Source organism: Tachyglossus aculeatus, chromosome 1 (genome assembly GCF_015852505.1).
Source record: "Tachyglossus aculeatus isolate mTacAcu1 chromosome 1, mTacAcu1.pri, whole genome shotgun sequence".
Lineage (NCBI taxonomy): Eukaryota > Metazoa > Chordata > Mammalia > Monotremata > Tachyglossidae > Tachyglossus > Tachyglossus aculeatus.
The window spans coordinates 145,607,227-145,635,120 of record NC_052066.1 but is presented as its reverse complement, the minus strand read 5'-3'; the positions used below and the strand labels follow the sequence as shown (position 1 = coordinate 145,635,120).

Genomic DNA, 27,894 nt, shown 5'->3' with positions numbered 1-27,894 from the left:
TACAGTGCTCTGCACACAGTAAGCGCTCAATAAATACGATTGATTGATTGATTATTATTATTATTATTGTTAACCCCGCCCCCTGCCCCGACAGGCCGAAATCGCCCTTAGCAACAGCGGCCTCAGGCCGCCGCCATTGGAGGCCCCCGACGTCACTTCCGGTCCGGCCGGGCCCTGTCCGCCCCGAGCCGAAGCGCCGCCATCTTGGACGGCTGAGGACCGGCTGAGGGAGGGCGGGGAAAGGGGAGACACAGAGAAAGAGACAGACAGGCAGGGAAGGGAGGAGGCCTGCTGCTGTTTTTTCCTCATCCAAACCAACCCCACTCCCGCCCCATGGGCGGTTTCCGCCTCCCTTGGCCTAGTTCTCTGGGGGGCAGCTGGGGCTGCAGGAAGAAGGAGGAGGAGAGGGGGGGCCTAGTCGGTTGAGGGGCTGGGAGGCGGTGCCCCCCATCTTCCCCATCCCCTCGCACCCCATCTCTCAGGATCCCACAGGCTTGACCCTTCCCACCCAACGGTTCCCCAGCAGTGCCAGGAGAAGATGGTGTTGAGCAGGGCACCCCGGAACTGAGGATGCCCCCCACACCGTGCCAGGGGGAGACCACGGCCAGGCCTGGGATCTAGGCCCTCGGGGGGAAGGGGGAGGGAAAACCACCACCCTCCCCCATGGTGCCACTTCAGAACCACTAGGAACTCCAGCCCAGTCGAGCGTGGGGGGGAGGAGGGTGGGGTTTTGGGGGGCTCCCCCCCCCCTCCTGTCTCTCTCTGTGTCTCTCCCTCACACACGCACACCCCCCTCGGGGGCAACCGAAAGTGAATTAAAATGTCCACTAGGACCCCTTTACCAACGGTGAATGAAAGAGACACGGAAAACGTAAGTAGCCCGGGCATTGGAGGGGGGGCCCCCATTCCCCCCCCGAGTCCCTTTTAGAATAATAAGAATTGTGGTGTTTGATGATAATAATAATAAGGGCCCCGATTCCCCCCTGAGTCTCTCCCTTTTAGAATAATAAGAATTGTGGTGTCGGGCATTGGAGGGGGGCCCCCAATTCCCCCCCCTGAGTCTCTCCCTTTTAGAATAATAATTATTGTGGTGTTTGATGATAGTAATAATGACATTTGTTAAGGGCACCAGTTCCCTCTGAATCTCCCCCTTTTAGAATAATAAGAATTGTGGTGTTTGTTAAGGGCTCCAGTTCCCTCTGAGTCTCTCCCTTTTTAGAATAATCAGAATTGTGGTGTTTGTTAAGGGCTCCAGTTCCCCCTGAGTCTCTCCCTTTTAGAATAAGAAGAATGGTCGTGTTTGATAGTGGTGTTTGAGAGTAATAATGGCATTTGTTAAGGGCTTACTATGTGCGAAGCGCCGTTCGGAGAGCTTACTGCTAATGATGGTGATATTTGTTAAGCGCTTACTGCTAATAATAATGATGGTATTTGTTAAGCGCTTACTACTACAAATAATGGTGGTACTTGTTAAGCGCTTACTGCTACTAATTGTATTTAATCAATCAATCAATCGTATTGAGCGCTTACTATGTGCAAAGCACTGTACTAAGCGCTTGGGAAGTACAAAGCGCTTACTACTACTACTACTAATAATAATGGTGGTATTTGTTAAGCACTTACTGCTACTAATAATTGTGGTATGTAAGCGCTTACTACTAATAATGGTGGTATTTGCTAAGCGTTTACTACTACTAATAATTGTATTTTAGCTATTACTACTAATGGTGGTATTTGTTAAGCGCTTACTACTACTAATAATTGTGGTATTCAAGCAATTACTACTACTAATAATGGTGGTGTTTGTTAAGCGCTTACTACTACGACTAATTGTGGTATTCACGCGCTTGCTACTACTAATAATGGTGGTATTTGTTAAGCGCTTACTACTACTACTAATTGTGGTATTTAAGCGCTTACTACTACTACTAATGGTGCTATTAAGCGCTTACTACTACTACTAATTGTGGTATTTAAGCGCTTACTACTACTGCTAATAACGGTGGTATTTGTTAAGCGCTTACTACTAATAATAATTGTGGTATTTAAGCACTTACTACTACTTATAATGGTGGTATTTGTTAAGCGCTTACTACTAATAATAATTGTGCTATTTAAGCACTTACTACTACTACTAATAATGGTGGTATTAAGCGCTTACTACTACTAATAATTGTGGTATTTAAGCGCCTACTACTAATAATAATGGTGGTATTTGTTAAGCGCTTACTACTAATAATAATTGTGATATTTGTTAAGCGCTTACTACTGCTAATAAGGGTGGTATTAAGCGCTTACTAATAATTGTGATATTTAAGCTCTTACTACTACTAATAATGGTGTTTGTTAAGCGCTTACTAATAATGATAATTGTGATATTTAAACGCTTACTACTACTAATAATGGTGGTATTTGTTAACCCTTACTAATAATTATAATTGTGATATTTAAGCGCTTACTGCTATTAATAATGGTGGTATTTGTTAACGCTTACTAATAATAATAATTGTGATATTTAAGCGTTTACTACTAATAACGGTGGTATTTGTTAAGCATCTACTACTAATAATAATTGTGATATTTGTTAAGCGCGTACTACTACTAATGATGGTATTTGTTAAGCGCTTACTATGTGCCAGTCACTGTTCTAAGTGCTGGGGTAGATCCAGGGTAATCAGGTGGGCCCACGTGGGGCTCTGTCTTAGTCCCCATTTTCCAGATGAGGGAACTGAGGCCCAGAGAAGTTGTGACTTGTCCAAAGTCACCCAGCAGATAGGTGGTGGAGCCGGGATTCGAACCCACGCCCTCTGACTCCCAAGCCCGGGGTCTTTCCACTAAGCCACGCTTTTTATGTCGCCGAGGTCCCAGAGCTGTGGTTCAGGATTGCTGCTCTTTGCTTTCCTCCTGCCAGAAACAGGAAGGCGGTCGTGGAAGAGGGGTTGGCTTCTTGTTGGTGTGGGTTGGGTTTTTAATTGGGTGGGAGGCATTTCATGGTACCAGAAAAGAATGACTGTTCTCTTTTATTTTCCACCCCTGCTTCAGATAAACTAGGTGGTCTCCACAGGTTTCATGGGCAGGTTTCATGGGTCATCCCTTGTCACACTGTAGAAGATGTGTGATTGATTAATAAAGACTGTCATTTACTGTATAACCAAATGATGTCTTGAAAGTGGTGGGTTGCCACTTTGTAGTCTATTAAGATATGTGTGTGTGTGTGTGTGTGCTTAAGTCACTGCAGTGTTTGATGTCTGGAATAACATCATAACTTTTTGGAAAGTGGTTATGCAGATTGAGAGGCTAGCCTAGCATAAAGAATAATGTATGTTATTGATGGTGCTTAATAAAGTTAAGACCGGGTTAGATGGCCTGTCCTTTTGAAAGTTTTGAACTAATGGGATCCTCACCCAGATCACTGACCACCTGTTTGGATTATACTAGAAAACCCTCAGTCTCATATTAAACAGAAGCTTACTGAATATTTCAGATGTAAAAGACATTTTTAAGGTTAATTGAACAATTCAAATAACACTTGATTTTTGACAATAGAAACACGTAGTAATTCTCCCCAAGAGTGAGTAAAGATACTAGAATTTTCGTAATGAAACCTGGTTAGAAAGCTAATGAAAACGTAATTTTCTTTGTCTAACCTCCCTTTCAGAGCAGCAAATAAGTTTTTTTGTCTGAACTCTTATCTAGCTTTGTGTGCAGAACTGTTTAGTTTTCAGTTAACATTCTCTACTCCAAAACCTCTGGGTAAGTAGTTTATCAAAAAGCCTTATCTAGTTAATTTTAAGTGTTACTAGGTAACTTCTGGAAACTGTATGCAGTGCTTGAGTAGAAAAGACTGTTGATATCTAAACATCTCAGGGATGAAACTAAGAAGGTGGAGTGGGGAAAGATTTAGATTTGTGTGGCAGGAAAAGCTTACAAATATTCTTGGGAGCCAGTTTAGTCACTGTTTCAATGTCACCAAGTGCTTCAAATCCTAATCTCCAGACTATTCTCTGCTGTCCGGATGGTCCTGATTAAGTCATTTAATCTCTAACATTGTTTTCTTCATTGTAAGGTAGGGCCAGAGAGCCCTTGAGGTATATGAATGTCGACTAGTTTACTAATACTAGTAAGGCTTGGTATATTACAAATTAAGAGCTACACTGAGACCTTACTTCATTATGAGGTGGTTTGCTGTAGGGTGGGGGGGTCATTCTTGAAACCTCCTCCCACCCCCTTTATTTTAGTTGGGAGGAGATTCTTTATGCTGTAGTTCTGACCATAACTGCTTTTGGAATATTACAGGGGTCCACAGTACTAGGTTATAGTAGATTCCCATCATCATCATCATCATCAATCGTATTTATTGAGCGCTTACTATGTGCAGAGCACTGTACTAAGCGCTTGGGAAGTACAAATTGGCAACATATAGAGACAGTCCCTATCCAACAGTGGGCTCACAGTCTAAAATTAGACTTAATTCCCAGTGAATTAATACTGTGTGGTTTGCAGTCTACATGTTTAAAATGGACTAATGAACTATATTTACATACTATCAAAGACAGTATGTCATATAAAGGCCTTCAAGTCAAAGAGTTGAAGCCTTTGATTTTGTTTTCATCCGATTTTGTATTTTTTTGTTTCATTGTTTGAAGTAGTCTAAATGAAAAAGTTAGTTGGTTTGATTTGGTTATTTAGTAAACCCAGCACTGTCTATACTGAAAAGTGAGACAAGCCTCTGTAAAAGGATTTCTACAAGCATATCCTTTCCCAGATATTTCAATATGGGAATCCGGATGCAGGAGGAATTGTGTGCTTGCATACTGGGCCACATAGCATCATCAGTTGGCTGCTGATAACAGGCTTTATCAGTTTTCTGTCTCCTGGTTTTCCGTGTGTGTTGCTTCTCCCTAGTGAATCTTGGGGAACCAATAAGTGACTTTTGATATATTTAGTAATTTTTCCTTGGGCAACAATTTCTGGTTTTGAAATATATTGAGGCTGGGATATAGAGTATTCACTCTACACGGTGCAGCATTAAACAATTTCATATTTTGTGACATGCCCAAAGAAAGAAGTATTATGCCCCACAGCACTGTTAATTCACCTGGACTGTGTCATGATAACGCTTGTCATGGCATGCTCAAAAAACAGGTATTATTATGTCCTCTACACCCTGATGTTCATGCCTCAGTGTTGTAACTCTGATTCATAATTAGCACCAGCAATTTACCACACGCTCAATGTGGTTTAAAAAAAACGTTTCCCATGTTGACTATTCAGTGGTTCCGATTGTTTTAAAATGATCAGCCAAATTTGAAACGGAAAAAGGAAAGTTTCACTGTAAAACCTAAGTGCTTTTTGACAAACAGTGGGGTCCTGTCCTTGTCAAAGGTCATTAGTACTTAGTTTCATGGTGATCTCTTCCGTTACCCAGGATAAAGCTGCACAAAACCAAACTGCTGTTTATCCATATGTCTGGGAAGGATAAATTGCACTAATAAGTTTGGGCTAGGCAAAATCAGTTGTAACCTCAAGGGACTATGGAGAAGATAGAGCATTGGATTAGGATTTGGGAGATTTGGATTTGAGAGACTCTGGTTTGTGACCTTGGGCAAGTCATTTGTTTCTTAGCCTTGGCAATGCCACAGTGAGTAATGTTCTTTGCAAGAACTCCAAATAATATAGATTGGCACAGTAGATGTAGAAGCATTAGCATATTGTCTAGTGTTTTTTGCATAAAATCCATTGTGCCTAGTCTTTGGAATTTTTACAAATAATAATATACTTCACTTTCATTTAGGCATGACCTAAATTATCTAAGATACTACCCAACACCTAGCTAACTCAGATATGAAAATCAAATAATATCCAAAGCTTTGCTTACAAAGTGGTTTTGAATTTATGAAGATGAATGCTATATGAGTCTAAATCCTGGTAATACACAATGATTTATTACTCAAAACTTTCCAGACAGGTTTGCTTATTTATCACATCATAACCTGCTTTTGATCAAAGCTGTTTCCTTTTTTTGGACACCTGCCATAACTATACGGCACAGTGCGAAAGATGCTGAAATAGGGAGAATTCACATTTATCGGGGGAAAAAGCAGACTCTTTGATTTAAAGGTTGTTTCCTGTCCCCCCCCCAGGACATAAATAATACTAGTGGAGTGTCCCAGTGTGGCTGTGACATTTGTGGCTCTGACTATCCCTAGAGCCTTTGGCAGTGGGCACGGGGCTGTTTTGCAGTCAAGAGATCTGTTACTTTCAGCCTGTCTACCGTATGTTCAAGCTTGCAAGGCTACAGTACCTATTTTTCGTCCCTTTAACATCACTGCAGTTCGTTTCATAGGACAGCCCAGGGAGGTTGACCATAGCTAAGATGGAGGAACAGAGCAGAATTTCCTTTGCTATATTTTGAACTCTAAGAGTAACTCATTCAGCCTCCCTTCCCACCTCCCTATTTTAAGGCAACATGTAGTTCATGGGTGTCGTCATGATTCTAGATTGGAATACAGTCACATAGGTAAACAGGAATTAATTTAATTTTATCTTGGTACTTGGAAGCTAAGGACTTCTGGAATTCAGCTTCCAAAATGGTAGGGCCAATGGAGTTTCACCTGGTCCTCAAATTGAAAAAAAGCCTGTCCCACGTGTGGAAGGCATTTTGTTTCAGTAGGTTTGGTCCTTAGACTACAAAAGGCAGGGAAATTCTGGCTTCTCATTGTATGCATTTCAGCCCCTCACTGGTGATAGTAGTAGTAGTAGTAGTAGTAATAATGGTATTTATTGAGCACAGACGGGGTGCAGTGTATTGGACTAAACACTTGAGAAACTACAACTGAGGCACGAGACTTGTTCCTTTCCCAAAAGGAGTCTACACAGTAATAGGGAAGGTAGACATAAAAAATGTTTACAAATAGAGAAATCAGAATGAGCCATAATAATAATTGTAGTATTTGCTAAGAGCTTAGTATGTGCCAAGCACTGTATTAAGCACTGAGGAAAATATAAGATAATCAAGATGTACAAAAGTCTCTGACCCTCATGGGGCTCACAGTCTGGGAGAATGGGTGTTGACTTCCCAGTTGAGGAAACTGAGGCACAGAGAAGTTAAGGGACTGGCCCAAGGTCACCCAGCCGGCCAGTGGCAGAGCTGGGATTAGAACCCAGCTGTAGGGAAGAAGCATGACATAATGGATAGAACATGGGCTTGAGAGTCAGAGATCGTGAGTCTAATCCCAACTCTGTCACTTGTCAGCCGTGTAACATTGGGCAAGTCACTTAACTTCTCTGTGCCTCAGTTACTTCATCTGCAAAATGGAGATTAAGACTGTGAATCCCACATGGGACAACCTGATTAGCTTGACTCTACCCCCGTGCTTAGAACAGTGCTTGGCACATGGCGCTTAATAAATACCATCATTATCATTATTATGTGCACAAGTGTAAGTATAAATACTTGCACGTACCAGATGTGGGTAATGGATTGAAAGGACTCAGAATGTTGAGGAGGAAGGTTTGAAAGTGGTGGGATTTTAACATTTATTGAATCCCTATTGTGTGGGTAGCATTATATTAAGTGGTTAGGAGAGTATAAAATAAGATGCTGGCTGTCTACTGAGAGAGGAGCTTACAGTCTATCAGTCTTGCAATTTACTGTTTAGCTTACAGTCTAAATTACGGATAGGAGTAATAGAATAAATGTACATAAATGATGCAGCGACTATGGTAACTTTAGGATTTTGGTGATAGAGGGTCGAGGTCACCGTTGGGGGAGACGGGGTAGGAAGATTAGGGGTTACGTGTGGAAGATCTTCTGGAGGAGTTGAAATTTCAATCAATCAGTGGTATTTATTGAGCACTTACTGTGTGCTGAGGGCTGCATATGGGGAGAGTACTATACAATTTATAGTACAATAGAGGTCAGTTGAGACAAAGTTCAGATACGTAGGTACTAATCTATTTCAGAAGAACTTTGAAAATGGGGAGCTTTTAAGAGGGCTTTGAACATCGGATTGGGAATGGAAGGGTCAGTTACAGGCTGGAGGAACAGCCTGAGTGAGGGAATGGAGGCAAGGGTTGAAAGAGAGTTACAGTTGTTAACTAGGGAGGAACAAAGAAAGCAAGCCTGGGAAGTAGCAGATGAAGAGAGATGACATTTAAGATGGGGGAGGGTTGATGGAGAGTCTTGAAGCCAATTGGGAGTGTTTGCTTGATGCAGAAGGAAATGGGAGGGTTTTGAGGGCGATTGTAATGAGCGCCATTTCAAGAAGATGATCTCTGCAGCAGCACGTAACATAGATTGGAGTACCAACTCTGCTGCATTGTACTCTCCCAAGTGCCTGTGTCAGTGCTGTGCTCACAACGCTCAATAAATACCATTGATTCGGAGAGGCTGGAGTCTGGAAGACTACTGAGGAGTCTGATACAATAGTCTAAGCACAGTATAACAGTAATAACAATGATGGTATTAAGCACTTACACTATGCCAAGTTCTGGGTTTAATAGAAGAATACCCCATCAGACATAGTTCTTGTTCCACATGGAACTCACGGGGAGGAAGAACAGGAGTTTTATCCCCATTTTACAAATGAGGAAACGGAGGCACCGAGCAGTTAAGTGAACTACCCAGGGCTCAGCTGGGATCACAGCCTGGGCTTCCTGACTACAATCCCATATTCCTTCCACTCACCCCCAAACAAGAAGTTGGACCAAGGTAGTAGCAGTTTGGGTGGAGAGGAATAGCCACATGAGGAAAATGAACAGGAGGAACAGGCAGGATTTAGCAATAGATTGAATGTGAGGGTACAATGGGAAGTGGAGAATGATACCAAGGTTCATCATCAATGGTATGTATTGAGTGCTTACTATGTGTGGAGCACTGTAGTAAGCTCTTGGTAGCGTGCAATACAGCAGAGTTTGCAGTGTATGAATCTCACTGCTGATGGGATCAGGCAAGCCTTTTGTAAATAACTCGGGTCTGTCAGTTTTCCTTGTTAGACCGTAAGCTCTATATGTCTAGTGCTTGGCGCATAGCAAGCGCTTAACAAATACCGTAATTATTGTCTGTTCTTGCATTCTCCCCACTGCTTAATGGAGTGCTCTGCACAAAGTAGATATTACATGAATAGAATTGTTTTAAGTGAAATTGTATTTTCAGGGGAATTCAGTATAACCTTTTATTTTGTATTTATAAAACCATTCTGTTTTAAAACTTAAAAATTTATCAGGCCTCTACATTTAGGCTTTTTTTTATGTCCCAGGCATAACTTAGAAATTAAAAAGAAATTCTGGGATGAGAGTAAAGGAGATGTTCATGGAAAAAAAAAGGCTCTCATTTTACTCAATTGTATGAAAAGTAAAGAGCCAAGGTGTTACTGAGAGCCCTGAAAGCTTTCTGAGAAGGCCCTCTTTTTTAAAGAAGCAGCGTGGCTCAGTGGAAAGAGCCCGGGCTTGGCAGTCAGAGGTCATGGGTTCTAATCCCGACTCTGCCACATGTCTGCTGTGTGACCTTGGGCAAGTCATTTCACTTCTCTGTGCCTCAGTGACCTAATCTGTAAAATGAGGATTAAGACTGTGAGCCGCACACGGGACAACCTGACCACCTTGTAACCCCACCAGTGCTTAGAACAGTGCTTTGCACATAGCGCTTAACAAATGCCATCACTGTTGTTGTTATTGTTACTGTTGTTCAGTGGATAAGCAGTGAATGACCATACAGCTGAATTTCTAGTTTGGCATTTTGGATAAAACAGACTAAAGACGTGAAGACAATACATAATGAAACACAAGCAGGTAGAGAGGTTGTGTCTGTAATAAATAAAAGTATAAAGCACCTCCGTCCTGAGTTTACTTTCAACGGACTAAATTCTCCCCGAGATCCTCAGGTAGCCGATAGCACCTGAAGTCATGTTATAAGATAGTTCACTTAGGGAAGTGAATTCTAGACTGTGAGCCCATTGTTGGGTAGGGATTGCCTCTATCTGTTGCTGAATTGTACCTTCCAAGCGCTTAGTACAGTGCTCTACACACAGTAAGCGCTCAATAAATACGATTGAATGAATGAATTATTAGATAGATGAGAAGTTACCCAGCCCAGCCTCCTGCTTTTTGGGAGGATGGCAGCCAAACCATACATGAGAGATGGTTGTTTTATTCTTAAGGATCTCTGGGATTGGAAATTCCACAATCTCCCTTTGTGTCCTGTTCCGACATATAGTAGCACTTGTCATCAAGAAGTTTTTCCTTTTGCCAATTCTGAATCTCTCTTGCTACAATTTAAACCGATTTCCTCTAACTTGTCCTTTTTGGGGAAAAAAGCAAAAGTGAACATTATTTGCACCTGTGTTATGATCATAATGCAACTAGAGTATTAATAATTTTTGTTCTGTCAAATTAAGTAGCTAGTACTTGAAGTACATAATAATAATAATAATAATAATAATAATAATAATAATGGCATTTATTAAGTGCTTACTATGTGCAAAGCACTGTTCTAAGCACTGGGGAGTTTACAAGGTGGTCAGGTTGTCCCACTTGGGGCTCACAGTCTTAATCCCCATTTTACAGATGAGGTAACTGAGGCACAGGGAAGTTAAGTGAGTTGCCCAAAGTCATACAGCTGACAAGCGGCAGAGCCGGGATTTGAACCGATGACCTCTGACTCCAAAGCCCGGGCTCTTTCCACTGAGCCACGCTGCTTAGAAAATGTGCTCAATAAAACCATTTATAAGCTTGAATCAATAAATGCTATTTATTGAGTACTTACTATGTGAAGAGCACTACTAAGCACTTGGGAAAGTAGCATGGTCTAGTGGATAGAGCACAGGCCTGGGTTCTAATCTCTGCTCTGCCACTTGTCTGCTGTGTGACCTTAGGCAAGTCACTTAACTTCTCTGTGTGTCGGTTACCTCATCTGTAAAATAGGGATGAAAACGGTGAGCCCACTGTAGGACAGGGACAGTGTCCAACCCAAATACCCTGCATCTACCCCAGTGCTTGGCACATAGTAAGCACTTAACAAATACCACAGTTATTATTATTATAATACAACAGAATTAGCAGACACATCCCTGCCCATAATGACCTTACAAGTTCTCTTAGCCATACTTAAGTCTCTGTACAGTAGCCTCAGAAATCAAATATGAAGTGCGTATATGAAGTTGATCATATGGTTAGCCCTAAACTAGACCCAAAGGATTTTTTTTTTAAGAACTAGTAGTTCATGTAAATTTTCAAGAGTGTCTCATAAAAACCTAGCACTGTTGAGATTTTTTTTTCCTTTAGTGTAGATTGGGAACATGTGGTGTGAATTGTAGTGACCTGGCCAGCGGTAGACCAGCCGGTCCCTGTAAAGCTTTTGCCTGGTTAATTGTTTTGCAAATATGACCTAGTTAAACTGGCCAATCAACTTCCTGGGAGGTACAGTGAATAAAAGGGCAGGCATCATTGTATTTGTGCATTAGCGTTTTTTTTTTTTGGTTGTGGTTGTGTTGGGTGTTTTTTTTTTTTTTTAAAGTGCTTAGTAGCATGCTAACTATTGTGTATTTGCTGATTATATTGGGATGGCACATCCTTCCCCGTGTGAAATTCTGGATGGTATTTCTGTAGGTAAGGAATTTAAGATAATGGGAAGCAGCGTGGCTCAGTGGAAAGAGCCTGAGGCTTTGGAGTTAGAGGTCGTGGGTTCAAATCCCAGCTCCGCCTCCTGTCAACTGTGTGACTTTGGACAAGTCACTTAACTTCCCTGGACCTCAGTTCCCTCATCTGTAAAATGGGGATGAAGACTGTGAGCCCCACTTGGGACAACCTGATTACCTTGTATCTACCCCAGTGCTTAGACAGTGCTTGGCACATAGTAAGCACTTAATGAATACCAACATTATTATTATTATTGTTATTATTATTAATGCAGAGCAATGCGAAGAACCAGGATCATTACTGCTCTTGTTTCCTTGCATAACTTTTCTTTGGGGCGTGCATTATGTGACCTAAGTTGCTGCCCTCCGTAATTTAGAGATTAAATGGAAACAGGGAGCATAATAGGGGTGGGTGAGAGAGACAAGAAGCAGCAAGTTGTAGTGTATAGAACTCCAGCCTGGGAGTCAGAAAGACTTGGGTTCTAATCCCTGCTCCGCCACTTGTCTGCTGGGTGACCTTGGGCAAGACACTTCAGTTCTCCGTGCCTGTTACCTCATCTGAAAAATGGGGATTAATATTGTGAGCCCCATTCATCCATTCAGTCGTATTTGTTGAGCTCTTAATGTGTGCAGAGCACCGTACTAAGTGCTTAGGAGAGTACAATACAACAATAAGCAGTGACAGGCCCTGCCCACAACGACCTCACAGCATAGAGTGGGGGAGATAGACATCAGTTCAAAAAAATGAAATTACAGATATGTACATAAGTGCTCTGGGGCTGGGAGGGGAGAAGAGCAAAGGGATAAATAAAATTACAGATACGTGCTTAAGTGCTCTGGGGCTGGGAGGGGGGAAGAGCAAAGGGAGCTAGTCAGGGTAGGAGGAGATGAGGGAAAAGTGGGGCTTAGTCTGGGAAGGCCTCTTGGAGATGTGCCTTCAATAAAGTCTGTGAAGCGGGGAGAATTGTCATCTGTGGGATTAGAGGAGGGGAGTTCCAGGCCAGAGGCAGGATTTGGGCTAGGGGTCGGTGGCGAGAAAGGGGGATGTGGACTGTGTCCAACCTTAATGAGCTTGTATCTTCCTCACTGCTTTCTGTGTGCCAGGCACTGTACTAAGTACTTAACAAATACCAATTATTTTTTTTATAGGCTTATCTTGTCACAGAAAGGGCCTTTTTGCTCCGGGAACACCCAGCCCAACCAGGCCTGCCCCTGTTTCAGCCCACACCCAACCCAGGGTGGTCGTAAACCTCTAGCGTGTAAGGGCTAAATCAGACCAGAAATGGATGGAGACCGAAGTCAACTGGCGTCAATCTTCTTTCTGGGGGGAGTGCTTGGCACATAGTAAGCGCTGAACAAATACCATCGTTATTATTCCAAGCAATCTTGGTAGTTTCAGGCATGGTGAACTGCTGGAACCAAAGCCTCTAGAAACATTAAGGTCACCCTCACAGGTGCGTAAGTACCCATTGGAAGGGAATCTGCCTTTGTGCATGTGCAGTTAGCTCCTGTATTTGCTGCCCCAGCAGCCCAGCTGACTGTAAAATAGGGACCGCCTCTATATGTTGCCAGCTTGTACTTCCCAAGTGCTTAGTACAGTGCTCTACACACAGTAAGCGCTCAATAAATACGATTGAATGAATGAATGTAAAAGGTCACGCAGGGGTGGAGGCACGCCAACCATTTTACTGCAGCTTGACCTCCAGTTCTTGAACTGGGAACAAGAAAGGTGCCCCAAATGGACTTTGGTTTGCTGTCAGGCCAACTCAGTCTACCTACCCCAGGACTCACTGACTGAGCATGCTTTGTGAAGCAGCATGAGAAGCAGCATGATGGAGTGGCTAGAGCACAGGCCTGGGAGTGGTTCTGATCCTGGCTCCACCACTTGTCTGCTGTGTGACTTTGGGAAAGTCACTTCACTTCTCTGGGCCTTAGTTACCTCATCTTTAAAATGGGGATTGAGACTGTTAGCCCCATGTGGGACAGGGACTGTGTCCAACCTGATTGACTTGTATCTACCCCAGCGCTTAGAACAACGCTTAACAAATGCCAATATTATTATGAAGGGCTCTATCTGAAGAATCCTGGAGCCTGGATGGTGGCTCTTGACAAGTGAATCAGCACTGGGGCCTGGGAGTGTGATTCTTTTTTTTTTCTTTGAAAACCTATATGCATGTACATAACCCATATAGAATTGGCAGGTGGGTTCTCACATGGTCTTTTCTATGAAGTAAAGGAGCAGTCAAGCTCCTAAATTGCCTGTTTCCTTTGTTATGCTTTTCTAAAAATAAAATATTGCAATTCTCAGTCTATTAAACGCTGGAGTTCCGGGGTCTGAAGATTTCCAGGAAGAGCTAAAATCTTTTGTGAATTCGTGGGGAGGAAAATTTGTACCTAAAATCCAGAATTATGCCTCTAGACATCCCAGTTATGGAAAAATATGGTTGATATCCATCTCTTCCCCACAACACCCCACCCCCTTAAGGAATATAAGGGCTTCCCCAGACATTCTGTGCTTGCTTTCTATTTACCCAAGGGCTTCCGAAGGTAGGCAGATTTCAGCTCAGTAAAGAAGCTATGGCTGTCGTATGCTGTGGTTAACCAAAGACTTATTTAACAGTAAATTAGTACTGCTCTGCAGAACAGCAGGGAACAGTAATAGGAAGCACACCAAAGTAAGGAGACATAGTATTTCCTGTTTCCTGCTAAGGTTTAGAGAGACAGAGATAGAAATAGGTAAGCAGGAATCCCAGGAAGATAAAGCTAAACTCAGCAAACAGGCACTTGGAAGATCATATCTGCATACACCTAAAAACAAGGAGAACCCAAGAGTACATCACCCTCAGTCATGCACAGATGTGTGCATAAAGGAAAACATGTGGATACCTCCAACATAAAGGCAATTACATATAAAGTTTTCCTTTTACATATTTTTCTTAAGCATCCTCTTTGAATGAAAATGAGATCTTGAGAACCTAAACTTCTAATTTGTATTGACGGCATGACTCTTAACACTTTCACATTTTTTGTGTTATTTGTTAAGTGCTTACTCTGTGCCAAGCACTGTACTAACCACTCTTTCCAAAAACTACAGTTTCCAAAAATGCAACTGTAGCATTTTTTATAGCTCTGTTGCATTTGGGTAAAATTGTGCCTTGGTTTTGTTGTTGTTGGTCCTTGCTTTATAATACTTTTTCTGAAATATGGGAAGTTAAGAAATGTAATTGTAGTGGTATTTGCTAAGTGCTTATGACCCTGGTTCTGCCACTTGTATGCTGTGACCTTGGGCAAGTCACTTAACTTCTCTGTGCCTCAGTTTCCTCATCTGTAAAATTGGGATTAAGATTGCGAGCCCCATGTGGGACGTGGACTTTGTCCAACTCGATTTAACTTATATCTACCCGAGCACTTAATGCAGTACCTGCACATAGTAAGCGCTCAACAAATACCATAAAAATTGTCTTGTATCTACCCCACTGTACTAAGTGCTAAGGTAGATAGAAGGTAATCAGAGTGGACATAGTCCCTGTCATTCATTCATTCAGTTGTATTTATTGAGTGCTTACTGTGTGCAGAGCACTGTACTAAGCGCTTGGAAAAGTACAGTTCAGTAATAAAGAGAAGCAATCCCTACCCACACCAGGCTTACAGACTAGAGGCGGGCGGACAGACATCAAAACAAATAAACAGAAATCAATATAAATAAATAGAATTATAGGTATATGCACATCTAAACAGGCATAAATATAAATAGAATTATAAGTATATACATATATACGTAAGTGGCGGGAGGCGGGCAGAGGAAAGGGAGCGAGTCTAGGTGATGCAGAAGGGAGCTGAGGAAAAGGGGCATTCAGGCTGAAACTGGTAATAGTAGTAATAATAATAATAGTAGTAGAAGACTCTGAGCTTGTGGGCAGGGATTGTCACTCTTTATTGCTGTATTGTACTTTTCCCAAGCGCTTAGTACAGTGGTCTGCACACAGTAAGTGCTTAATAAATACGACTGAATGAGTAATAATACATGTCATGGTTGTCAAGTGCTTACTATATGCCAAGCACTGGGGTAGAAACAGTACAGTCAGATCAGACACAGTCCCCAATCCCACATGGGCCTCACAGTCTAATTAGGAGGGAGAACTGACATTCAATTCCCATTTACAGACGAGGAAGCTGAGGCCTAGAAAAGTCAACTGACTTGCCCAGTGCCACTTAGCAAACAAGTGGGAGAGCTGGGATTAATCGTATATTCTTCCCATGCTGTCATAAGGACATTTCTTCTACCGGTGCCCGTTCTGGACTGCTCCCCCATCTGTTGTCACCCCCACCCTCCGCTCTCTCCCCTCCCACCAGAATACAACTGAGAAATCCTTGATTCATAATATCTAAATAGGAGGGACTCCCACCTTAACAACATCGCTAAAATCCGCCCTTTCCTCTCCATCCAAACTGCTACATTGTTAGTACAATCACACATCCTATCCCTCCTGGGTCAGTGCATCAGCCTCCTTGCTGACCTCCCGGCCTCCTGTCTCTTCACTCTGCTGCTTGAATCATTTTTCTGTAAAAGCCTTCACAACATGTCATCCCACTCTTCAAAAAGCTCCAGTGGTTCCCCATCCACCTCCGCATTAAGCGAAAATTCCTCACCATTGGCTTTAAAGCACTCTGCTACCCTGCCCCCTCCTACCTCACCTCACAGCTCTTCTACTACAATCCAGCCCCCACACTTTGCTCCTCTAATGCTAACCTTCTCATTGTGCTTACACCTCGCCTATCTGTCCACCAAACCCTCACCCACATCCTACCTCTGGCCTGGGACACCCTCCCTCCTCAAGTCTGACAGACAATGACTCTCCCCCCCCCCCACCCCCTTTGAAAGCCTTATTGAAGGCACATCTCCAAGAGGCTTTCCCTGTCTAAGCCCCCACTTTCCTCTTCTCCCACTCCCTCCTGCGTTGCCCTGACAAGCTTCCTTTTTCTTCCTCCTTTCCAGCTCCACAGCATTCATGTACAGATCTGTAGTTTATATTAATGTCTGCTTTCTCACCTTTAGACTGTAAGCTGTTGTGGACAGGGAATGTGTCTGTTTATTGATGTATTGTCACAAGTGCTTAGTGCAGTGATTTGCACTCAGTAAGCACTTAATAAATGCAATTGAATTGAATGTAACGATTCCCCATTTTTCAGAGGCAGAAACGGAGGCACGGAGAAGTCAAGTGATTTGCCCAAGGTCACCCAGGAAGCAAGTGGCAGAACTGGGATTAGAACCTAGATCCTCTGGCTCCTAGGCTCATGCTTTTTCCACACTAGGCCACACCACTTACCTAATTCATGCTGGGCATTCCTTTTAACAGACTTCATTCCCACCTGGTGGTTCAACGGCCTTCTAATGTCTTTTTGCCTAGGGCACCAAAAAATCGACTTGAGCCAGGCTCTAGGTGCTAAAACAGCTTTAACACTTTCTTTTAGTAATGAACTTCATATTCTAGTTATAATTGAAAGTAAGCTTAAGAAGATGGCAGTGCCATTTTGATTCGTTTTTGTTGCTAAATGCAGAATGTCCCAGTTTCTTCAACTCACTAAGGTGTGCATTTGGCCTTACTTTAATTTCCTTCTTCCTGTGGTTTCACTTGTTTGCTGATTAGCTTAAGAATTAAGGGTGGTTAATATGATGTACAGGTTTTTGTAGGACTTCAGTTCTGATATACCCACTTGCGAATGACTTAGCAATCCTGGTGTTTTTCCTGTGTCTGTTGGTGGATGTATTGAGGTAAAAATTGCTTTTCAGTCTGCAAAAAAAAATACTGAAAATCTCATATCAGTATAGTTGGTTCTTTCATTTTCTTATTACTGTATATGTTGTTAATACCCCTAGCACACGTCTCACGGAGATGGGCGACAAGAAGTTACTTCTCGAACTGGGCGCTCTGGTGCTCGCTGTAGAAACTCCATAGCCTCCTGTGCAGATGAGCAACCCCATATTGGAAACTACAGACTTCTGAAAACAATTGGCAAGGGGAATTTTGCAAAAGTCAAACTGGCAAGGCACATCCTTACCGGCAGAGAGGTAAAAACTAATTAACGTTATTTTAACGCGTAACAGATTGTAAGGAGTTTTAAGAAAAACCATTTTCTTTGTTGGATTAGCTTTAGAGTCTAAAGTTTTAGATGGAAACTATTCAAGCATCAATAAGGTACCAAACCCTTTTGGCAGTTTGCTGAAGTTATGATCATGTCAGTATCATGGGAACATTTTTGCTTCACAATTGACTTGAATTGTTGAAGACTGGATGTATTAACGTGAGTCATTTTTGTTAGGCTTTCAAACAGACTGGTTAGAAGGGCTTTAGTCATAAATATGTCATAGCTACGGCGGTTAAAAAAAGGCAGTTAAAATTTTCCTTCAGAAAGCTTCATTGACTAACAATTGGCACAAAATACAAAACACACCCTATCGATGTTACATTTAGAAAAAATTTAAACTTACCGATCCCTTATTTTTTATTATTAACACTGTTTTAAGCCTGTAGGCCAGTTAGGTGTTTTTCTTTCAGCACTTCTGCCTTAATGATGGCAATGGTAGCAATAGGGAAATTTTAATTATGTGGGAAATATAGTACTATGCTAGGACCTTGATTCAGGCAGGAACACGGCCTTCATGAGGATTAATATCCAGGAGGAGAGAGGGGTGGTAGGAATGAGTGGGATGGAACAGGGAAAGAATTACTCAATCAGAACAATAACAATTCAACAAAGATAACATTGTAGGAGTGTAAACTAGATTGTAAATCCCTGGCTAGATTATAAACTCCTTGAGGGCAGATAGAGTGCTCTACACAGAGTAAACCCTCAGTAGCTACTGTTGACTGAGGAGGAGAATGGCCATAAGATACTGCTGGGGGAGCATAGTCTTCATCGATCCTCCTGCCATCGCCTCTCAATCCTCTTAACTGTTGGAAAGACAGGCGGGCAAGCTTCCACCTGCCCGCCATAATTTGCCTCTGGTCTGCAGGAAGCAGTGTTGGTGATTCAGTGCCTGAATTCCTTCTGAGTCAGTATTAAATCAGAGCCCTTTCCTTGTGTTAGTGACAGTATCCAGTTAGAGTTACAAAAAGGTCTTCAACTGCACTAGGATTGCACCTCCACCACTGGCTTGCTGTGTGGCGGCGTCTTACTAAACATAAATTTGTTAAGCGTAAATGAAATACCCGATTTGAGTTCCTTGGGAGAAAGGCATTATATAAATTCAAACTGTTTTGAATAATTGAACTTAAATTATAGTTTAAAAAAAAAAGTACTTCATCTCCATCCCTCATAATGTTAGTCTTGTTTCGTCTTATGCCGTCGAGTCATCTTCGACCCATATAATGTTAGTAGAGCGGATAATTTTAGGTGGGGCAGTCCTGTGGCAGGTGGAGGGATCGTCTGTTTGGCCCTGTTCCTGATCAGGCAAACCTCTCTACTATCCAGATTGACTTGGCCAACCTCGGTGTTTTTCCTGCATACATCAAAAACAGGTGTCAACTCTGAGATGCAGAGGGATCACACCTGAGAGGCAAAATTATGGTTCTGTCCATTTGTATGCATGGAAGATTCTGTAGAAGTAATATCGATTTATTATGCTCTGAGCACCCCTTGTTTTATCTTTCCTTTGGTGAATTTCTCAGACCCTGTCCATATATGTTTTTGTGAAGTACTGTCACTGTCTTCATTTTGGTGCTTTTCATTCTACCTCCTAGACTGTGAGCCCTATGTGGGATAGGACCATGTCCAACCTGATTAACTTGTAGCTACCCCAGTGCTCAGAACAGTGCTTGACACGTAGTAAGTACTTATCAAAGACCATAATTATTATTTTTATTCATTCTTGTGAAAATAAAAAACATCTTTTTAAAGTGTTGCGCATCTTAATAGACTCTGTCCATTATGATTTTATCAAAACCTTATAAATACTTGTAATTTTGGATACTACTTCCCATTTAATGTGTTTCAAAATTTTACCAAAAAATATTTTTTTCTGTTAATCCACTGTGTCTCTGAGAACCTCTGATAAATTGGATTTAGTTGTACTCTGCTGGGCAGCTGTCTTTGAATTAAAGGCATGATGAGTAGCTTTCCTCCATTCCTCAAAAGTTCTGTGGTAAGGCAGTAGAAACCTCCTGACTGCACATAATAATAATAATAATAATAATAATAATAATAATAATAATATGTGTTAAGCGCTTACTATGTCCAAGCACTGTTCTAAGTGCTGGGGTAGATACAGGGTAATCAGGTTGTCCCACATGGGGCTCACAGTCTTAATCCCCATTTTACGGATGCAGTAACTGAGGCACAGAGAAGTGAAGTGACTTTCCCAAAGTCACACAGCTGACAAGGGGCAGAGCTGGGATCAGAATCCACGACCTTTGATTCCCAAGCCCATGCTCTTACCACTAAGCCACGCTGCTTCCCATGGGTGAGACTCATTTCCAAAGAGACTGTGAAATTTTATTCTAAGGAGAATAAGCACTCATAAGTAGGGTGATGTGTAGGCATAGTGCTATTTAAAGGCAGAGTAATAGGTTAGATGCAGGACAGTACAGTTGTGGACCATAGGCTCTTCAAGTCCTCATGGTTTCCAGTTAAGTATTTCTCCTCCATCTCCCTGATGTACAGTTGCTGTATTTACAAGGGCCTCTGTAAGCTAATGGAGAAGTACTGTCCCGGTGAGTGCCTCTTTTTCCAGCGCTTAGAACAGTGCTTTGCACATAGTAAGCGCTTAACAAATACCATTATTATTCTTATAATTTTAGGTGCTAAAGTCACATTTCCCAACTGCCACCCCAGCTAGCAATTTCATTGCCCCACAGGCTATCCTCACTATAGCTGCCCCAAGCCCGGCCCCTCCCCATGCAGCTGGTTGCTAAGATACGCCCAATTTTCCTGTAATACAGGGGTTGCATTCTTACAAAACCCCCTTGTTAGGGAAAGCTCGGGTTGTAGTTCATTTTGGTTCAGTGCCGGTGCACAGGTACACAACCATTTCTTCCAGCACCACCCTGCGCTCTCCAGACGCACACTGTTGGAAGAACGTTCCCTAAGTCTGCCATCACGGTCTATCTCAAAAGTGGAGTGAAAACGTGAGAACTGAGTATATACATTCTTGTTTTGAGATGGGCTTATGCTTGGACTAGATGACCTCAAGGTCCCCCCCCCCCAGCCCCGTGATTCCATACTTGCTTTGAAGAGTTCACCTTATTGAATTACTGGCACCACTCCCTGCAGCCCTTGGTAATGCTTGGAGGTCTTCCAAATACTGAGCTGACCGGAAAGTAATACAAAATGTGACTGCAGGCCTTGCTTCAGATCGTTTATTTGAAGATAAAATGGGCTTTAATAGGACCAAAATTGACATTCCAGGTTGTGAATCTATAAGGTAATTGAAATAAGTCTGTGCCTCCGAATGTCACAATTGAATCATTTGAATGAATTATGGATAAAATAAGGCTCTAACTTCAGTGATGTCTGTACTGTTCACCAAATAACCAGTAAGCTCAGTTTGTGGGAATAATTCTCTAGTATCTTGTCAAATTGAGTAGTTTGAATTTGATGTATTGTTGGGCACTGGAGCATGAATGTAGGCAAAAGTACCAATTAAGGCATGAATTCTGATGAGATAAAGTTTTATGTGGTGTCCCACCTCAGCAAAGAAATCAGTAAATTGGTGACCATTTGGTCATGTCTGTCTTGCTCAAAATCACCTATTTACCATAATAAATTAATCTACAATTTTCTCTCTAGAAAGAGCCAGCCACTGACTTTACTGTACCCAAGTGACTTGTTCCAATTGCACCCTGAAGAGAAGGGGAGGGACTGGATGGCACTCATTCATTCATTGTTGTATTTATTGAGTGCTTACTGTGTGCAGAGCACCGTGCTAAGTGCTTGGGAAGAACAAATCAGCAACATATAGAGACGGTCCCTACCCAGCAGCAGGCTCACAGTCTGGAAGGGGGAGACAGACAACAACACAAAACAAGTAGACAGGTGTCAATACCATCAGAATAAATAGAATTATAGCTAAGTACACATCATTAGTAAAATAGAGTAATAAATATGTACAAATACACACAAGTGCTGTGGGGAGGGGAAGAGAGAGGGTAGAGGGAGGGAGGGGGCGATAGGAGGAAGAGGAGGAGGAGGGGGGGGTTCAGTCTGGGAAGGCCTCCTGGAGGAGGTGAGCTCTCAGTAGGGCTTAGAAGAGGGGAAGAGAACTAGTTTGGCGGATGTGTGGAGGGAGAGCATTCCAGGCCAGAGGTAGGATGTGGGCCAGGGGCCGTCGTCAGGACAGGCGAGAACAAGGCACGGTGAAGAGGTTAGCAGCAGAGTAGCGGAGGGTGTGGACTGGGCTGTTGGAGAGAAGGGAGGTGAGGTAGGAAGGTGCGAGGAGATGGACAGCCTTGAAGCCGAGAGTGAGGAGTTTTTGCTTGATTCAGAGGTTGATAGGCAACCACTGGAGATTTTTGAGCAGGGCAGTGACATGCCCAGGGCGTTTCCGTACAAAGATAATTGGGCAAGAGAGTGAAGTATACTGAAGTGGGGAGAGACAGGAGGATGGGAGTTCAGAGAGGAGGCTGATGCAGTAATCCAGTTGGGATGGAACGAGAGACTGAACCAGCAAGGAAGTGATTTGGATGGAAAGGAAAGGGCGGATCTTGGCGATGTTGTGAAGATGAGACTGGCAAGTTTTGGAAACGGATTGGATGTGTGGGGTGAATGAGAGAGCAGAGTCGAGGATGACACCAAGGTTGCGGTCTTTTAATAATAATGATAATGGCATTTATTAAGCGTTTACTATGTGCAAAGCACTATTCTAAGCGCTGGGGAGGTTACAAGGTGGTCAGGTTGTCCCACGGGGGCTCACAGTCTTCACCCCCACTTTACAGATGAGGGAACTGAGGCCCAGAGAAGTGAAGTGACTTGCCCAAAGTCACACAGCTGACAAGTGGCAGAGGCGGGATTTGAACCTATGACCTCTGATTCCAAAGCCCGTGCTCTTTCCACTGAGCCATGCTGCTTGTGAGATGGGAAGGATGGTAGTGCCGTCTACAGTGACGGAAAAGTCAGAGAGGGGACAGGGTTTAGGAAGGAAGATAAGGAGCTCAGTCTTGGACATGTTGAGTTTTCGATGACGGGCAGACATCCTGATGGAGATGTCCTGAAGGCAGGAGGAGATATGAGCCTGGAGGGAGGGAGCGAGAACAGGGGTGGAGATGTAGATTTGGGTGTCATCAGCGTAGAGATGATAGTTGATGCCGTGGGAGCGAATGAGTTCACCAAGGGAGTGAGCCTAGATGGAGAACAGAAGGGAACCAAGAACTGACCCTTGAGGAACCCCTACAGTAAGGGGATGGGAGCGGGAGGAGGAGCCTGCAAAGGAGACTGAGAATGAATGGCCGGAGAGATAAGAGGAGAACCAGGAGAGGACAGAGTCTGTGAAGCCAAGGTTGGATAGCGTGTTGAGGAGAAGGGGATGGTCCACAGTGTCGAAGGCAGCTGAGAGGTCAAGGAGGATTAGGATAGGGTAGCAGCCATTGGATTTGGCAAGATGGAGGTTGTTCATGACCTTTAAGAGGGCAGTTTTGGTGAAATGTAGGGGATGGAAGCCAGATTTCGGGGGTCTAGGAGAGAGTTGCAGTTGAGAAATTTAGGGCAGCGAGTGTAGATGACTTGTTCTAGGAGTTTGGAAAGGAAGAGTAGGAGATGATTTCTGCATCTCACTCTCTGTTTTATAATTGTCAACTGAGTTTGAGCAAATCCCTTTCGGTATAAACAGGTGAGGAAAGCTCTGTTTCCATATCAGTTTTGCAGAATAGAGTTATGTTCAGCCTAAAATAAAGCTTTCTCATCACCAAAAGAAAAAGCACCTTTCCAAATCCTCCAATGATCTCTAGGGCTTCATAGGCCCAGCGTTTCCTCAGACCTCACTTAACCCCGAGTTCAAAACTTAAAGGTTTCTTAATCCCTGTTTTGGGTTGGTTTCTTTGGGGGTGGTGGGGAAGGGGGCTCTCCACAGACAGCTCTCTGAAGGCCTCATCTCTCACCAGCCAAAGGGGCCACATAACCGCAGTGGGGGAAGTTGCTAGGAAAGCCTTCTTTTCTCAGGCCGTTGTTAACAACTCCAAACTCTTGCGGCTTCTCACAAAGTCCTTGGCTGGAGATTCATTAGCATTGAAGCTATGCTAATAGAATCATACTAACTCCCTGCCCCCACCCCCATCTCTTGGCAGTATAAAATCCGGTGTACAGTTCCTAATTTACTCAAAACTCTTCTCAGTATGCAGAGCTCAATCTCACCACAGGTAATGTGCAAGACCCTTCTTCTAGACTGTGAGCCCATTGTTGGGTAGGGACTGTCTCTGTTGCCGAATTGTACTTTCCAAGCACTTAGTATAGTGTTCTGCACACGGTAAGCGCTCAATAACTACGATTGAGTGAATGAATGAAAGTAGTCATCCTCAGAACTGTCATTATTATATAAGTGCTTACTATGTGTCAAGCACTGTTATGAGCAGGCTGGATTTAGTGCCTGTCTTCACATGGGGCTCATAATCTAAGTAGAAGGGAGAACAGGTATTCAGTCCCCATTTTACAGGTGAAGGACATGAGGCACAGAGAACTTACGTGACTTGCCCAAGGTCACACAGCAGACAGTTGGCAGACACAGGATAAGAACCTAACTTCTTTAACTCCCAGGTCTGTGTTGCTCTTTCCACTAAACCACGCTGCTCCTCTTAATTGAGTTGATTTGATGACGTGCTTTCCTTCATAAAAAGCCGGTCATTTAATATCACCTCATTTTTAGTAGACTCTTACAGCTGCATCGTTTGGGAAGAGCACAAGATTTTAAGCAGTGTCATTACCATTCTCTATATGTTGCCAACTTGTACTTCCCAAGTGCTTAGTACAGTGCTCTGCACACAGTAAGCGCTCAATAAATACAATTGATTGATTGATTACCTGAACAGACCAAAGGTTCACTCAGTTCAGGGTCCTGTTCTCAAAGGTGATAATTCTTAATGGTAGCAACAGGCTTCAGAGAGGAACGTGTCTAGAGGGAAGACCACCAGCCTGGTGAGTCAGGAAACCTGGATTCTAATCCCACCTCCTACTTGGCTGCTTTGTGACTTTGGACAAGTCACTTAACTTTCCTGTGCCTCAGTTTCTTCCTCTGAGTAATGTGGATAAAACACCTTTTCTCCCTCAAGTTTAGACTGTGAGTCCCACATAGGACAGCGACTGTCCAATGTCATTACCTTGAATTTATCCCTGTGCTTAGCACACAGTAGGTGCTTAATGCCATGTAAAAAGATAAAGTGAAGGCTGCCCTAAATAGACTTTACTGAGATCGAGTTTCTGATCTTAGTGCTCAGTTGGTTTTTAGTCTCTGTTTGAGAGTGCTAGTCTAGTCCAGGGCCGATCCAGGACGTGTAATTTGATGAGGAGTATCCCGGAATTTTAGGGTAGCAGTAAATTATTCTTGATTCACACACTCCTAAAGCCATCAAATTGCAGTCAAGTAATAAATAGCATTTTGAGAGCTTACGGTGTGTAGAGCAGTGTACTAAACACTTAGGTGAATACAAGTTAGACCTGATCCCTGACCTCAAGGAGTTTATAGTCTGGCCCTGGAGTTCAAGTTTGCTGTAAGTAGCACTAGGGGACCGGTGCAGTCAGGAACCCCTGGTAGAGGCCAAGAACTACTTATTCTAGACTTAAATACTCCCATCAACCTTGACTTGGGTAGCCAGCTGCTGAGTGATTTTTACAAGCAGCCCAAATATAAATTAAGTGCCTAGTACAGTGCTCTGCACACAGTAAGCGCTCAATAAATACGATTGATGACGATTGATGAAATTACTGACTTCCACACTTTTATGGATTGGTCAGAGATGGTGGAGAGCAGTTATTTTAGGTGGGAAAGTTGGGAACGGAACTGTGTTAGCTGTTCACATGGGAGCAGGCGGCCGGGCTTGTGACAGGCTGTCATTCTGTTTATCATTCTTAATTTGGCAGCCCTGCCACACACGTACACAGTCCCACTCTTCAACCCGTACTCCAGAGAGGCCAGGGAATGGGGTTGGATAGCCAATCCCGTGGGGCTGGGACATCCCAGCCCCCTCAGTTGGGATGGGTGGAGGAATTTTCAAGGAGCAGTTTGCCGAGAAGATGTCACTCCTCTCCACGATCCCAGGCGGAAGTGGTCCCCACTGTTTGGCCAGCCACGCCAAGTTGGGTGGAGGGAGGAATATGTTACTCAGAGAAGCAACATAATAATAATAACGATAGCATTTATTAAGCACTTACTGTGTGCAAAGCACTGTTATAAGCGCTGGGGAGGTTACAAGGAGATCAGGTTGTCCCACGGGGGGCTCATGGTCTTAATCCCCATTTTACAGATGAGGGAACTGAGGCCCAGAGAAGTGAAGTGACTTGCCCAAAGTCACACAGCTGGCAATTGGCAGAGCCGGGATCTGAACCCCTGACCTCGGACTCCAAAGCCCGTGCTCTTTCCACTGAGCCACGCTGCTTCTCTGGCGCAGCGAATATAACACGGGCTTGGGAGTCAAAAGGTCATGGGTTCTAATCCCGGCTCTGCCGTTTTCCTGCTGTGTGACCTTGAGCAAATCACTTGTCTGGGCCTCAGTTGCCTCATCTGTAAAATGGGGATTGCGACTGCGAGCCCCATGTGGGACAGGGGCTGTCCAACCCGATTTGCTTGTATCCATCCCAGCGATTAGTACAGTGCCTGGCACATAGTAAGCGCTTAACAATGCCATAATTGTTATTGTAACTCTCTTTGGAGCTTGCCTGGGACTGTCCCACCAGACACATAGGAGGAAGTTTGACGAGGATCAAATGGGGTCTTCCCACCCCCTCCCTTCCCATCACTTGCTCTTACTAAGCTCCAGCAAGGATCCAGGAGTAGGGAGTGGAGACAGGGGCAGTGAGAGAGCCAGATATAAGCAGCTGCCCCATCCTCACCCTCATCCCTTTATGAGTAAAAGACCTGCTACTATGGGACCCTGCTGGAATCCTTGGTTGAAGGTGGGGGTCTGGGGCCATAGTATGGGACAAGCTGGGAAATCCCTTCCCATCCTGTCCCAGTCCTCGTCAGAGAGGGCAGGGAGTTGGAAATCATTAAAGCTTGTCATCCCCATCGCCCGTGGCTAGGAGAGGAACTGGTTGGGGGAAAGCCAATGAAGCAGACCTCCAATCTGATTCCCGTTAGGCTGGAAGTGAGCAAGATTGATTTTTTTTTCCGATCCCTATGTGGGACAGAGACTGAGTCCAATCTGATTATCTTGTATTTACCCCAGCGCTTAAAACAGTGCTTGGCACATGGTAAGTACTTAACAAATACCAGAATTGTTACAATTACTGATTCATCAGTATTTTGAACATAGATCCCCTGAAATCACCTGATCCAGCCAGGGCCCCAGCCTGAATGGAGAGATGGCATTGATGATGACCCTCCTGCTGCCGCAGACATGCACATGTTTTTACAGGATGTGCGAGTCATTTTAGCTCATTTTTATGGACAGCCCATGAAATGACAAGTGGTTAGCAACACTAACTTCAGCCCACTCAAGAGTCCCCAATACGACATTCGAGATTGGATGAAAATGAACAACTGAGGCCCCATCCAGTCTATACCTCTAGGACTGTCCCAGAGCCAAATCAGTCTTTTGAAAATAAGAGGCTGTCGTTCTCCTCAGGAAATTCTGTTCTTTGTTCACCCAAAGACTTAGCGAAGGATTCATCTCTCCTCATCTCTCCTCCCTTTACCCGATTTCATTTTCAGTCTTCTTTTCCCAGAAGTCTTGCTCATTCTGCAATTTCCCCCATTAATAATGAGCAAAAAACTTTTAGATACAAGAACAAATCCATTTATATCTAGTTACCTGAAGACAAACGATAGTAAGATCATCAATGAATGGCCAAGAAATTGGTTCTGTGGTTGCTTGTGCGTGGCAGTATTGTGGCATCAGATGTCTAAAAAATACTGTCTGTATTTCACATGCTTGCCTTCTGTTAATTTTTAAATTTGAGAGGAAATAGTACTTTTCCATTGGATGATCAAACTAAACATTTGATCTTGTAGTATCACCTTTTTTATTGGCATTGAGCTCTCATAATTTTAAAATCATTAATTGCCAAGTGTGAACTAGTTGCTTGAGTTTTTTGTTTTGGGGGGTATTGGATATCCCTT

General features: G+C 43.3%; 1 protein-coding gene across 3 annotated transcripts in view; it reads left to right on the top strand.

Annotated features, from left to right (window-relative positions):
- The first annotated feature begins 213 nt into the window (after positions 1-213).
- The window catches only part of MARK3 (microtubule affinity regulating kinase 3), a 117,802-nt gene continuing 90,121 nt past the window's right edge, over positions 214-27,894 (top strand). For all 3 annotated transcript variants that reach the window (XM_038752872.1, XM_038752791.1, XM_038752710.1), the window contains exons 1-2: positions 214-871; positions 17,515-17,706. In XM_038752872.1, coding sequence (XP_038608800.1) covers positions 821-871; positions 17,515-17,706 — 243 coding nt within the window. In that variant the 5' untranslated portion in view covers positions 214-820. The remainder of the gene's footprint in view (positions 872-17,514; positions 17,707-27,894) is intronic.